Here is a 15227-nt window from a genome sequence, read left to right as displayed (position 1 = left end):
CTTCAGTCAATTGAAGTACAATAGTTTAACTAGGCTTTGAAGATAACCCTTCAGTGAGATCAATGAGCTCCTGGGATGATTGAATTCTCACCTCAGAAAGATGAAGTGGATGGAGTAAGTCCTCAACCTTTGCCCAGCTGTCATTTAGTTTTCTGCAAGGCTGAGTTAACAGAGGGGCAAAAGAAGCCTCATTGATTTCAAAGGGCTTTGGATCAGGGCAAGAACTTGTTACTTCCATGATTGCTTTTGTCATTTACTTTTTAGCTTTTTTGTATATTCACAATATAAATGCTCTCATCCTCTACCTTAAATAAAATAAAATCACAACCCGAAACCCAATTCTGTAAATCTATATCAGAAATACATTTAAAAAAATCCTTAGCTGTTCAACTGATGTTTCCCACGCCCTACTCTAAAAGAGTGCGGCTCTAGTCCCCCAGGACTGGCTGGGGTTGGCTCCACGTTCTAAGAAGTGCAACTTGTTTCATGGGATTGCAGCACTGCTCAGGTTTGGCCCAGCTGCTCCTCTGTCATGACGGCTGGGGCAAATTTGAGTGACTGGTGCTGTGAGCTCATGCGCCAGGTCACAACACTCACACATATTTTTCGGGTTATAAAAAAAAAATACAAAAACACACTGAATACAAGATAAAGACTTAAAAAAGAGGAGGGGAGCAGGAAACCTCAGAAAGTTATATTTGAAATGGCAGCACTTGCTTATTTTTCTGTATGGGGCAACTTTGCATGTCTTTTCATAATGATGGGCTGAAAAACACCACAGGCAAGGCTATTTTTAAAAAAATATTTAAATAATCATAGACTAGTTTCCAGTAAACTTCAAACACGGATCACAGGTTGAATTTCACAGCAGTTTCTGTGTACAGCAATCTATTAATACTCTCAGCAGAAGTTTGGTGGTGAATCTGTCCTTCTTAACTATTTTGGAGAAACCATGATTATAAAGCCCCCTAGTGTTGTGAAAACTTTTAACACTAGAAAGAAACAAGCATTTACAAAACTACCTTAGGGCTTGACTAAAGTGGAGAAATTTAAACTGCTGTAACTACACACATCCTGTGTTACACCATTGTAGTATATCTACACTGAGGGTTGCATCCCTGAAGGTGCATGAATGGGGGGGGGAAAAAAGGCAAAAACCCTCAAACATCACAGCCAGGGCATTAAGATTTTGTACAACCCAGCAACATAGTATCTAGACACTGGACATTTTTTTTGTGTATGTGCGTGCGTGATCAGTTTCTACCAGAACTGGTTTTCCCATGATTCATAGATTCTAGGACTGGAAGGGACCTCGAGAGGTCATCGAGTCCAGTCCCCTGCCCTCATGGCAGGACCAAATACTGTCTAGACCATCCCAGATAGACATTTATCTAACCTACTCTTAAATATCTCCAGAGATGGAGATTCCACAACCTCCCTAGGCAATTTATTCCAGTGTTTAACCACCCTGACAGTTAGGAACTTTTTCCTAATGTCCAACCTAAACCTCCCTTGCTGCACTTTAAGCCCATTTCTTCTTGTTCTATCCTTAGAGCCTAAGGTGAACAAGTTTTCTCCCTCCTCATGACACCCTTTTAGATACCTGAACATTGCTATCACGTCCCCTCTCAGTCTTCTTTTCCAAACTAAACAAACCCAGTTCTTCCAGCCTTCCTTCATAGGTCATGTTCTCTAGACCTTTAATCATTCTTGTTGATTAAATGATGCTCCTATCAGTTCCTGCAGAATCTTAACTTTCCTATAAATAAGGAAATATGCAAAATTACCCATTGCCAGAATCTCCTGGAGCACCTTGTCTGATCTTTGCTTCTAGATTGTATGCCCCTGGGGGCAGCAGTCATGTTTTCATTTCTACCCTGTGTACTGTACTTCGACTGATTAACATCCTTCTGCAGGCCTCAATACCTGGCTGTGTCCCTGAGTCTGCAGGGAATCAGCCTGTTGCCTTCTTTTGTGTCATATGGTTATGGGTGGTCCTCACTTTTATTCTGTCCTTTCCTTCTTCCCAGAGTTAGGCATTTCCCCCTCCACTCCCCAGAACTGAGCAACTGAATTAAATTCAGTGAGACTTCAGCTGTACCTCTTACCACTGTGCAAGAGAAAGTCACACCCCCTCAGGTATCTGTCAGAGGTAGGTACCGCCCACCCAGAATAGGATTACATATTGAGTTTCTCTGCCCATTTGTCTTTACTGTCCATTCTGGATCAGCTAGCAGGTGGTTACACAGCAGAATGCCATCTTTCAAGGTAAGGCACAGGTTTATTTATTGATTGATTGATAAATCTTGGGATTCCTGGTAGTCTGTGATAGTATCTTTCTTACACTTCCTCATATTTGGTGTTATTGGGCATAATACATTGTGTTACGCAACTCAGTTATCCGTGTGGTTAGTTTCTTGCAAAACTAATGTCCCTTGCAGCTGCTGGGAAACATTCACTCTCTCTCTCAACAACATGGTACACACTGGAACTCGTGCTTTCTACAGCCTTTCCTTTCCCCCATATGTTTAAACAGCACATCCCAGACATATAGAGTGTAAAGGTCCAAAATGATCATCCAGGCTGAGCTCCTGCTAAGCAAGTCACCCACGATTCCCGTATCATTTTACAGTGTTGCCCACTCTCACCATACTCGGTGTTTCTCTGGAAACCCCAGCTTCTGGAGTCACATGCTTATATGAGACTTAACAAAAAACAGGTTTCCAAGCCCTGCCAATTGAGGGAAAACGTTTGAACTATGACCTACAGACTCAACACCTGCAAGGCAAAGACAGACAGCCCCCCCCTCCATTCACCAGGGTATTTTTGGAATTTCATTGTTTTCAAATCAGCCTCGTGATTTTTGCAAAACTGTGCCTAGCAGACAGTCCAGCTGCAGCCCACTTCCTAGTCCCCTCCTGCCCGCTCCCTCCTTAGCCGCAGCCACTCCCCGAACCGTGCCCCTCCGCCGCCTCCTCCCAAGGTAACCCAGGCAAGGAAAGTGAAGCAACGGAACACCTAGCTTTTATACCCTTCCTCTTAGGACTGCGCATGCGCACACCGGGGAGTCTCCCCCCTCATGCTCTTGCCACCGTGAAGCTCTCGCGTGAAGGCGGAAAACTCTCGCCCTGGCCAGCGCGCGCGACAAGCGACGCCTCGCCCTCAAACGGCTGCGCCTGCGCAATGCACGACCGGCGCCTGCGCAGTAAGTCGGGGCCCGTGCGTGGAGATGGGCGCAGCGGCGGCCGAGGCCAACCGGACCCTGTTCGTGGGGAACCTGGACCCCCGGGTGACGGAGGAGCTGATCTTCGAGCTCTTCCACCAGGTATCGGCTGCCGCGCGCTCCTGGGGGCGGGATCTGAGGGGGCGGGAAGAGACCGGGCGGTTCCCGGCAGCAGCCACCCCCCCCCCCCCCGCCAGTGGGTGTCAGCCCCGCCCCCCTCCCAGGCTCCGCCCGCGGGCCCGGCCGAGCCAAGGGTGACCAGACAGCAAGTGGGGAACGTGGCCACGGGGGGAGGGGTGATAGGAGCCAAAATCGGGACTCTGGTCACCCGCCCCTCCCCCACCCCCTGCAGGGTAAAACTGGGCGTGTGCTCACGGGAGCCCCGCCCCGCAGCCCTGCGAACACCTCCACACTGCACCGCCCGCCGGGCCGGAGGCTCTGAGCTGCAGCCCCCCTGCAACATGTCACAGCAGGACTGGGATTCCCACCCAGCGCCCTTGAAGGCCTGCTGGCTTCGGTCAGAGTGACTCGGACCAAGAGGGAGGTCTTAGGCTCAAGCCTGACTCAGGGTTTGGGCTTAGTGGTGCAGTGTAGACATAACTCAGATTTTAAAGCAGAAGCAACTATTTTGATTATCTAGTTCCGTGAGTCTCAAACGTCATTGCACAAAAATGACTACACGCCCCCAGGAGGTGGGATCGAAGCCTCCGCCCGCCTGAGCACCACCACCACCCCGGGTGGAGGGGCCAAAGCTCACGCCTCACCACCCCATGCAGCAGGTGGGGAGCAAAGCTGAAGCCCAGGGCTTCAGCCCCACACAGAGGACTTGTAACCTGAGCCCCACTGCCCAGGCCTGAAGCCCTTGGCTTTGGTCCTGGGCCCCAGCAAGTCCAACACCAGCCCTGGCAACCCCATTAAAACAGGGTTATGACGCACTTTGGGGTTGTGACCGACACTTTGAGAACCCTGTCTAGTTTGACCTCCTGCAAAAGGCAGATCAGAGAATTTTGCACATCAAATCCTGCATCAGCACTGTTAAAACTCTTACAGTTTTATTGCCAAGCTCATGATAGTGCGTGGTTTTGTGAAGGCACAACTGCTGAAGTAGATTGAATAATAATACCACCTAGTTCTTAAGCACTTTATATTAGCAGACCTCAAAGCACTTCACCACACTGTAATGTATTGTCCTCAATACTCTGAGGTGGAGGAATATTCTCATTTTATAGGTGAAGTACTGAGGCACAGAGAGGCTACATGAATTAACCAAGATCATACAGGAAGTCACCAGTCTTGAACTCCAAGTATTAGGATAGGCCAGTGCCTCACCCCTGAACCATCAACTAACACTTTAAAAAAAAATCATAATTGTGAAGGAAAGCTTGAAATGTGACCTAGTGGTGACCTAAAGGCTCAAACCAGGAAACACAGAAACCAAAACTTATTATTGTTAGATGTCATGATTTTTAAACCAAGGTCACTATTTCTGATTGCTTGTGGCTGGCAGTATTGATCGAGCCTATTCCTTGGTCTCTTTCTTCCCTTTCTAATTTGAGGTAGTCTTACCCTTCTATTGCAGTACACATTTTGTTCTTAGACTGGCATAGGTGGCTTGCATAACTACAACTGCTTCATCTCTTTGTATTGTAGTGTCTAGAGGACATTATCTCGACATTGTATACATGCATAATAAAAAGATACTCCTTGCCCCAAACAGCTTCACTTAAATACAGATGCATGTAACCTGTCTCTGCAGAACTGGAATGCGTGTGGTGTTCTTTGTGTGCTTGCTTATGAGTTTCTTGATTTCCTTTTTTCCATTTCTTTGTAAGAGTAAAACTCTTCTGAACTTGCTCCATTTTTATTTAACATTTTTTGTTTCTTGATTTGCAGGCAGGTCCAGTAATTAAAGTTAAAATACCTAAGGATAGAGATGGTAAACCAAAGCAATTTGCATTTGTGAATTTCAAACACGAAGAATCTGTCCCTTATGGAATGAGTCTGCTTAATGGGATCAAACTTTTTGGAAGGCCCATCAAAATTCAGTTCCGATCAGGTATCCATGAAATAAACATTTAAAGAATCTAGTTGTTTTAGGCAAAGTGAAGTTATCTTTTCCCCCCCTTCACAAAAAACGTGACAATTTATATTTAATATTTTTAGATAAAAAGGATATTCATTGCAGGATATCAAATTGTCATTCACTTTTCTAATGGTTGGTATATTTGTGAAATGAAGGTGTCAGAACAGATGGTACACTAGCCTTTCCTTAGTATTATTATTAACTTTTCCTGCAGCAAGAGACTTGTCTGTCAGTTCTGCCTGAACATAAGTTGCTTTTTTTGGTGTGTTAACTTTTGATTTCAGGTTTTGTTTTTTACACTGCAAATATTGTGTGAATGGTGACACTAGTATCCTAATAATCAATTACATCTATGTATTTAGAGAACTACATTTTCTCAAGGCTGTTCAGATTCAGAGTATGGGGGGAGAGCTTCTGATGTAGCTGAGTATATACCCAAAGTTGTCTTAATAGCATTGAAACAGCAGAAATGGCTCAGACTCAAATGATGGGATTTGTTTTTCACGAAAGTCCTAGTCTCTCACCTCAGTTTTGATTATTGACCAAGCAGTGAGGTCTTGTATTAGTGTACAGGGAGTTGCCAGAGAGGAAGATAGAGAGGGTGCAACTTATTGAAGATATTTTGGAAATGGATAGGATGGCAAATGAAGATCTCTCAAGTAGGGATAAATTGCTGCTGTTTAACAAATTCAAGAGTTGGAATTTGCATGTTCAGAAAGGGGGGAAATCTTTTTGTTTCTAGTTTTTTTTTTTTTCCACCTGTGATGCTAATGAGGTTTTGAAGAGGTGCAGTCATGAAATTGTATAATGTTCTGGAAGCAACAATATAGAGTCTGAGTGAATGCCTGGGTTTACCAGTGGGACTGACTGTCATGCCTGAAAAGAGGAAGGAAATAAATATTGGAATTCTTGGTTAAGAGTGCTCAAAAAGTGGTGGTAGTCCTTTAGATCAGTGGTGCCTACCCTTATTACACAGGAGGGCCACATTGACCCACACAAAGTTGCGTTTAACAGAATCTACATATTTTAATAAGATTTAAAGTCACCTATATTGATTTATTTTAAGTTCAGCATGTTGTGTACATATTTAGATAGACAATACTGTACATAGAAAACCTTTTAACACACTTGTGCAAACCAAAATGATGCAAGCATGACAAAATGCTAATAAATTGGCTGTTAGCGTACTGTGTTGAAGCAGGATGCGAGCCTTATGGAATGCTCTGGTGGTCCATGTACAGCCTGTGGGCAATAGAATTCATTAACTTTATTTTCTTGGGTTTCGTGCAAAAGGTTTATATATGTAGTACCAGATAAGTGGGGTTGGTAAAGAATTAAATATATTCATGCCTATTACATAGGTGAAAGAATGGAGTTCAGTGAATGCACAGTTTAGTCATTTGGAGTGTAATACAGTATAACTGGAGTCAGAAGCAAAGCTCAGACTATTAATACATTATGGTAGTATCTAGTGAGTGCAACTAAGATTACTGCCCTATTGTGCTTAGTGCTGTATAGCATAAGAAATGGTCCCTGCCTTGATGAGTCCATTTGCTTTCAAGAAGTGAGGCTCAAACCATTAGTGAAATAAGTTGCCTTTAGAAACATAAGCTTTCCTACAAGGTAAGGAGAGCTCACTCTTCAGGTTTACTGCTATATGTTTAGATTATCTATTTTATAGCTCCAAGAGATACTAGTGGCTCTGAACCTTTCCAGACTACTGTACCCCTTTCAAGAGTCTGATTTGTCTTGTGTAATCCCCAAGTTTCACCTGAAAAAACTTACAAAATCGACAATACAAAACTGTCACAGCATGCTATTACTGAAATTGCTTGCTTTCTCATTTTTACTATACAATTATAAAATAAATCAATTGAAATATAAATATTGTACTTAAATTTTAGTATAAAATACATAGAGAAGTATAAACAAATCATTGTCTATTACATTTTAGTTTGTACTGGCTTCACTAGTGCTTTTTATGTAGCCTGCTGTAAAACAAGATAAATATTGAGATGAGTTGATGTACCCCCTGGAAGACCTCTAAGTACCCCCAGGGTACATGAACCCCTGGTTGAGGACTGCTGCGCTAAACTCCTCATAGCTTTAGTTTTGGGTATTTTTTTTAAAACAAATTACTGTTACTGGCATGTTAGTAACAGTTGCATCTGATTGCAGTTAAACTAGGTTTACTAGCAAGAATGTTGCAAGTTGATTGCATCTTTACCATTGGGTATTAAAACAATTGCAACACCCTGTTTTGTAAACCTGATTGTGTGACTTGGCTGTTCACTGATGAAACTCCAAAGCTAATTAAGCAATGCAAAAGTGTTTCCATCATCTTCTAACAGGTGTTCACTTCTTATCCAAACTTCCATTCATTCTTTAGGTTGTCTTATAAAAATGTTTGTTTTAATTCAGGGAGTAGTCATGCATCTCAAGATGGCAATTCATCTTATTCCCAGCATGGAACCGCTAATACAAGTCCTTCCAGCACACCACATTCAACACCAAATTCCAACAGGTAAATACTTCTGTCCTACCTCCCAGCAAGGGCTTATCAAATATATACTTCAGTCATTTAATATATGGTGACTTTCCTGTAGCTGCTGTCCTGCTCTTGGGCAGAGTAGCAGTTGTACCTTCTTTCCAGTGTGAGGCCCTCTTCCTGTTTGTTTGTAGGTAGAGCACAGTTATATCTCTTGGGGCAACAAAATAAAAATTAGGAACCTACTGTGAGGAAAAGTATTTGGTTGTTCTGTTTTTTTAAAAAAAAAGTTTGAAAAAGGCATGCCTAATATGAAACACTACTTTTCTAAAGCTTTCCATTTTAGATGCTCTAGTGAGCTGTGTTCTTTTGGGAAAAATCTAGGGAAAATTTGTAGCTACTTAGGGCAGGACTACACTACTGCGTAAGTTGATCTAACTGATGTCACTCAGGGGTGTGGTAAAAGGCCCCCATGCTCCCTCAGCAATGCAAGTTTTGTGCTGCCCACACCAGTGCTATGTTGACGGAAGATGCTCTCCCACGGATAGCTTCCGCTTCTCGCCATGGTGGAGTAATTATGCCAATGGGAGAATGTTAAAGATATGCTGTTACCTTGATGGCTAGTCCCTTTTGAGAAAAGCTAAAAGCAGTTTCCTGCCTCTGAGTCCACCTGCCAATTCTTGTGGTCTTCCCTGTTTAAGAATGTTTTTCCATTGCTGTGTGAAAGACCCACACAGAAAAGGGAAAATAAGTGGGCAAAGGGCTGTCAGATGCACACAATAAGCAAGCCCTTAAACAAAGTTACAGCACTACTTGGTTTAAAAAAAAAAAAACCAAGAAAAAACTAATGTTATTAGGCTGCTGATGCCCCTTTAACTTGCACAATGATGGTATGAAACACTAAAGACTAAAATTCCTAATCTTTCTTCAGCAGATATGATAGGAGCACAGATAACACTTTAGCAACAGGATTCACATCTGTGCAGATGCTCCAGAGGTCTTTCTCATCTCCTGATAACCTTCAGAGACAAGTGGTATGCTGTTAAATTAATAGAAACAGAAAATCTAAAGCTAATGGCCACAAGCAGTAGGTGGATAACACATGAAAGAACTCTCTCCTTTTAATTTCAAGTACTTTTTACTGAGGGATACTTACTTAATAGATACTGATTCACAGGAATGTGTTTATGGAGTGTTGAAAGTACAATTGCAGTAGGCTTACAGTTCCTGCCACTAAAGTGTTTAGTGCCTGGAAACTCTTTGAACCAAAGAGTAACTATAGATAAAGCAATCAGTGTACATTTCTAAACTTATTCTGTGAACCTGCGTCCAGTCCTTCTGTTGTTAGTAAGTATTCACATCAAAGCTTTTCAGTTGAGGAGCATATATTGTTCCACAAAGGACAACTTTTAGCATCCATATGAATAAAACCATCAGCTCTGATTTCTTTCATGCTGCTTGAGTGTAAACTTATGAAAACAAATGCTCACTAGCCAAAAATAGGTCAGTATGTTACATATTCTCTTTTTGTCTCCTTTGGATCATCTGTTTCTTAGCTCAGTGTAATCACTTAAACCAAAAGTACAGCTCAAAGAAATTAAATGCTCTTGCTTTTTATTATGCTGAATTTTATTTAGTATATCATTTAAAAGAGAGGAGTTAAGCAGGCCCGATTCATTAGAAGGCTGAAAATTCTGTATGAATTATGTTAAAGTCTACAGTAGAGAGAGTGTGGCTGCCATGAATGCTGATGCACATAGTGCATGGTATTCCCCCTGTATTTACTATTTATGTAATGCAGAACTCCTAGCCCTTTAAGCATTTAAAAAACTGTCCTAAGTCTTGCACCATGGAGTGCTAAGCTGTTCCATCAGTCATCCGCTAGACTTCTCTCTTGATTAGCCTTTTTTCCCCCCCAGATGAATAGTGGTACATGGAAGCAGTCACAATACAGTGGAAAGTATGGTTCTCCGCATTCAGATCAGTCCACTTATACCTCACCGGGGCAGCAGCAGAGTCATTCATTTAATCAGTCTTCAGGCTCACAAATGCAGCGTCGTCCAGATGGATCATCAGCACAGCGCAAGAACAGGCTGAACTCCCATCCTTATCATATGGACAGCAGACATTTTAACCGTGAGCAGCGTTTTGGAGACTACGGATCTGATCATCATTACAGTGGGAACAGAGAGGAGTACAGCTATGAAGACAGGAGTCCTCATGACCCTGGATCTGATCATTACTCCAGAGGGAACAGGGATGAGTACTGCTATGAAGACAGGAGCCATGATGGCTGGAGTCATGACTATAACAGAAGAGAGAACTACAGAGATGGCAAATGGCGTCCATCCCGGCATTAGCCAGTATTAAAAGTGGGCTCTTGAGAACTTTTATGGGCTCTCTCCTTCAGGTCTCACATTGATTTTAAAACAGTGTATAGAGTAACATGGTAAGTTACCTTTTAAAAAAGTTTGTAAAGTCACGTCCATTACCTTTTTTAAAAGAAAAAGCAGCTTCATTTTTATTGTATTAACCTTTAACCTCAGGGTTTTATGTAGAGAAATGTGCCACAACTTTTTAAAAAAAAATCATTGTACTTTGAGGGAGGTGAAGTTGTACAGCTTGGTTGTATTATAAAGAAAATTTGTATTTTTTTAGTGTAATTAAAAAAATTAGTCTCTGCAACAGGTCTGGTGGTAATCCCATTAAACAAATGCCTTGTGGTATGATACATGTGAAAGTTTAAATATTGAAAACAGTGTTTTCATACTGAAATAAATGTTGCTTTTGAAAATGTATTGAAGAATAGTATTTACTGTAATTGCCCTGTAAAATCTGTGGATAAAACAATTCCAGTGTTCTGAGTTCTTGCATTTAAGGACTTCTCAATTTGCTCTCCCCTGTTTCAATCTTGGGCCTTTTGATTTTAATATTTGTTTTAAAATTATGTGCAGTAGCCTAAAATGTTTGAAGAAATTATGTTTATGTAACTAAAACCACTCAGGAACTGATTGCATCCCTTGAAGTATGTTGTCTGTATTTTAGAAAAGAATCTGAATTTAGCCTGTACTTCTTGATGTAAAGAATTTTTGTTTAATGCATAGGAGAAACAGGGGTACCTATTTTATAATTATTTTTAGATGTATGCCCCTAATTTTTATGCAATATTAACTTTTAAATCAGTTGCTGAAAACTTGGTCTGACTGAGTTACAGTATACAGAAGTAATAAGGGTTGATTTTTTTCTTTCAGATTAGTAACCAAGAGGCTGTTAGTGTGACAGAATTTCACATGTATTGAAATCTTGTTTAAATAACTGAACTCTATTCACGTGTCCAGATCACCTTTTAATATATGCATTCCTATGTTTCAGTATAGTAATAAACTTTTTTATGAAAGCATATTCAGTGAAAAGTTTCAAAGGATTGTTGAGAAGTAAACTCTACAGTAAGCTGTCTCTCTCCAGTTTGCATCTTAGTGTCTCTCCTACATAGCTAGTGATTATCAAACTTATGGTTGAGTGAGAATTGAGTGGTAATTAGAAATACAGAACCAACTACAGGACTTACTGAGGTGTCTAATTCTTTCAGACTTTTGATTTAATGTCTTTTACATAAGAAACATGAAGTCACATTGACTTGCTCAAAACCAAACTAGTCCGAATAAGGAAAATAGAATAGCCAGTATTCTCAGTATTGTCAAGAGGAATGAATATGCTCAATGTTTTCCTGAAAGATTTAAAGAACTGAGACATCACTAAGGACCCCATCCTTATTTAAACCCTGGCAATGGATGACAAGTTGCAGTACTGAGACATGGAGACTAAACTCTTGAACTATTAAAATCTAATCTACTTGGCCTATATAAAATCTGTTAGTTGCTTGTCTCCTAGTCTTTGCATGTTCTCATGTATTGTAATGGTCAGGCTCCATAATTATTTTAAAAAACTTAAATGTAACATCTTCATAAAGTTTCGTTTCAGTTCAAACTGATCTGCATGTTTGAGAACTTGTAGTATTGTGTGACTAAAGAGGATTTCAATTTAATATCAGGCTCAGTTTTTACTAGCACAAAAATCCACCCAACTACAATAATAAAATATTACCATCAGTTATGGAAGGTGCAAATGATATGAAGAGAACTAACTTTAATACTGTGAAGCTCTTAGAACATTTTCTGTTATGTATGTGTGATGGTCTGTGCCCCTAGGGTCAGGGCAGTGTAGCCTAGCAGCCAGAGTTCAATGGAGCCACCCTTGGGGTGCAGAGCAACATGGGCTAGCTGCCAGAATTCAATGAGGGTGGGGCACCCACCAAGGGGGTGTGGCTGTCTCTGTAGGGGGACCCAAGCCCACCCAACTCCACTGGGCCCTAAGAGTAGCATAGCAACTTGCCACTGATTCAGAAGGGGCATTCTACCAAAACACTCTGAGGTTTCCCAGGTGGAAGGTACCACTCCATTACCCTCTCTGGGTCACTTCCTACCAGTACCTGTGTCAGGGTCTCCCATAAGACTTCAGATGCACCATGGTCAGTTGGGCTGGTCGCCTCCTGTGGCTCCTTCAGCCAGCGGGGTTCAAGAGGGTATGGGGAGGCTCTGATTCCTGGCATAGTTAGGGGCTGGGACAGGCCCTCCACAGGAGCATTCCAGAAAGGTCCTTCTTCTGTGGCCTCCAGCCCAGAATGAGCTGGGCATCCTCCCTTTATACTACTAGAGCATTTGGAGCATGCCCAGTCCTGCTGGGGAGGCGGGACTTCACCCTGTCTGGGCTAGTGCAGGGTAAGCAGACCCCATCCCCCACCATCCCCATTAAGAAGGACCCCCAAGGGCAGTCCATCTCCTCTTCCTCCCCTCCCTCTCTAGAAAAAAAAATCGGTGTTAGCGTGGGTCTTATCTGATGAAATACACAGAAGTCGTAAGGTTGGAGTGAGAGGTACCAGCACATAATCCGGGGGTTTGTGTCTTTCACGTTGTGTATCCACCTGAGGGGGGCATGGTCCGTGATCAATTTGAAGGTGTTCCCCCCCAGCAGATAATAGCACAGGGCATCAATAGCCCATTTCACGGCCATAGCCTCTTTATTGTGTAATGTTCCCAAGGAAATAATTTGCGACTCAGGTGCAGTACTGAGTGTTCATCCCCCTCCAGCTCATGGGAGAGTATGGCCTCTAAGCCCACCTCTGAGATGTCTGGAGTATGAACTCCTTTGTAAAGTCAGGATGTCGCAGGACTGGTTCCTGTGTGAGTTGCTCTTTAAGAGTCTTGAAGGCCTCGTTGCACTGGTCAGACCACTGCACCTGCCACGGCTGAGAGGTCTTCATCAAGTCTGAAAGAGGGTGGGTGATGGTTGCAAAGTTTGAAATGAAATGGCGATAGTACCCAATCAGTCCCAAAAAACTGGCATACCTGTTTCTTTGTCTCCATCTTGGGCGGCAGTGGGGCTCCCATCGTCTAGATTCCTTCCCCTGGACCTTTGAGCAGGTCCTGGTCGTTACCCACATTCTCTACCATGTATGACAGTCTACACCCCTAAGGTCAGGGCAGCGCAGCCTAGTGGCCAGAGTCAATGGAGCCACCCTTGGGGTGCAGAGCAGCATAGCCTAGTGGCTAGAGTTCAGTGGGGGTGGGGCACCCACCAAGGGGTGTGGCTGCTTCTGTAACAGTAGCAATTTGCCACTAACTCAGCGGGGGGGCGGGAGGGGCGGACCTACCAGTATCTGCGTCAGGGTCTCCCATGAGACGTCGGATTCTCCGTGGTCAGTTGGGCTGGTCGCCTCCTATAGCTCCTATGAAGGAAAGATGCAGGACTTGACTTACTGATCCATTGAATTTAATAAAAACATGCAAAGAATGAAATATCAGTCATAATTTAACTCACCTTTTCCTTCTGTGTAGTGCTAGTTCTAGAAAGTTAAGCTGTTCACATACTGAGTTAGCATGACCTATTCTGCTCTCTGAATAAGTCAGGGTTCGGCAACCTTTCAGAAGTGATGTGCTGGATCTTCATTTATTCACTCTAATTTAAGGTTTTGCATGCCAGTAATAAAGTTTTTAGAAGGTCTCTTTTTAATGTCTATAATATATAACTAAACTATTGTAGTATGTAAAGTAAATAAGGTTTTTAAAATGTTTAACAAGCTTCATTTAAAATAAATTAAAATGCAGAGCCCCCCCAGACTGGTGGCCATGACCCGGGCAGTGTGAGTGCCGCTGAAAATCAGCTCGCATGCTGCCTTCGGCACACGTGCCTTAGGTTGCCTACCCCTGGAATAAGTTTTTGGGCATGATTTTCAGAACAAGTGCAGTGAATTTAATTAGCAGCTGAATGAGCTGCAGGGAAGCCAGAAAACCACATCTTGCTTACAAACTTTGGATATGAGCTTAACCATACAATTTGCCAGACAATATCAATTCTTTTGTAAATAAGAAAGAAGTGATTGGTTTGAGCTGCGTAAATATAAGTGTGTTCATCCTGTCACAGTTTCAGAACACTTCCTTAAAAACATTTGGTAGGAAAAATAAGGGGAAGTTTGGCAAGATGCAGGTGATTTTTTTCCTCTGCTAGTTCACCGATTTCTTTGAAGCACACATCGTAATGGAAGTGTTGGGATAGCATCTGGGAAACTGATTGCTGAAAAAGTGCAGATGCCCTTATTTCTTGTAGCACTGAAAACTAGCATTTGTGATCCTTCTGCAGTATACCGTCTGGAAAAGTATTTTTTTTAAACTGGTGTAGATATAGCTAAATTGACTTTTCTTGCTTGGATAAGTTTCAGTGTAAAAAATACATGATTTATTAAATTAACTTGTATTTTGGCTTAATGTTCTTTTTACTTAAAAATGCCAGCAGTAGTACCAGGCAATAAGATCTAGTGTTAAAATAGTCCTCATAAATTAGATGTGGTAATGTGACAATTTCATAATAAACACTCAAGGCCAGCTGTAGACAGGTTGGGAGCTCCAGGGTCCCCTTCTGTTGGTGGCTCTAAGCAGTGGGGATCTCCTCCTGACACCCAGCCTGGCTTTCCCCTTGCACACTTCCCTCCAAGTGCGACACCCCCCCCCCACGCTACCTGCCTGACATGGGGGACCCTTCCCCCCCCCAGGCCCCTGTCTGACATGGTGGACCCCGGCTCCTGACATGGGGGAACCCCTCATGTCTACAGCTGCCCAGGTGCCTCATTTTGTCATGGATATTTGTAGTAAAAGTCAGAGACAGGGCTTGGGCTTCTGTGAATTTTTCATTATTGCCCATGACCTGTCTGTCACTTTTACTACAAATATCTGTGACAAAAATCTTAGTCTTAACTATAATTCAAGTAAGGGACAACTAATCAGGTTTCTGATTATAATAAATAATAATAATAGGAGATATACCAATCTCCTAGAACTGGAAGGGACCTTGAAAGATCATCAAGTCCAGCCCCCTGCCTT

At 42.4% G+C, this 15227-nt stretch overlaps 1 protein-coding gene across 2 annotated transcripts; it reads left to right on the top strand.

Moving 5' to 3' along the window:
• The first annotated feature begins 3171 nt into the window (after positions 1-3171).
• On the top strand, positions 3172-11357 carry RBM7 (RNA binding motif protein 7). 2 transcript variants are annotated; one of them, XM_044996933.1, is made up of 5 exons: positions 3172-3325; positions 5117-5279; positions 7728-7830; positions 8729-8828; positions 9714-11357. In XM_044996933.1, exons 1-5 carry the CDS (start codon positions 3230-3232, stop codon positions 10152-10154), a joined length of 903 nt encoding a protein of 300 aa, XP_044852868.1. In that variant the 5' UTR covers positions 3172-3229; the 3' UTR covers positions 10155-11357. The 2 variants fall into 2 exon arrangements, with proteins under 2 accessions (XP_044852868.1, XP_044852867.1); XM_044996932.1 differs by having other exon boundaries at positions 3173-3325; positions 8726-8828.
• Positions 11358-15227: the final 3870 nt, after the last annotated feature.

Source organism: Mauremys mutica, chromosome 22 (genome assembly GCF_020497125.1).
Source record: "Mauremys mutica isolate MM-2020 ecotype Southern chromosome 22, ASM2049712v1, whole genome shotgun sequence".
Taxonomy (NCBI): Eukaryota; Metazoa; Chordata; order Testudines; family Geoemydidae; genus Mauremys; species Mauremys mutica.
Note: the sequence above shows the minus strand (reverse complement) of the source record. Positions and strands in the feature narration are given on the sequence as shown.

Bases quoted from the DNA above. Each gene is read 5' to 3' on its own strand.
- RBM7 (XM_044996932.1), top strand. From the start codon at position 3,230: ATGGGCGCAGCGGCGGCCGAGGCCAACCGGACCCTGTTCGTGGGGAAC. The intron at 7,831-8,725 runs GTAAATACTTCT...ATCTTTCTTCAG, and splicing joins TCAACACCAAATTCCAACAG to CAGATATGATAGGAGCACAG. The intron at 8,829-9,713 runs GTATGCTGTTAA...TTTCCCCCCCAG, and splicing joins ATAACCTTCAGAGACAAGTG to ATGAATAGTGGTACATGGAA.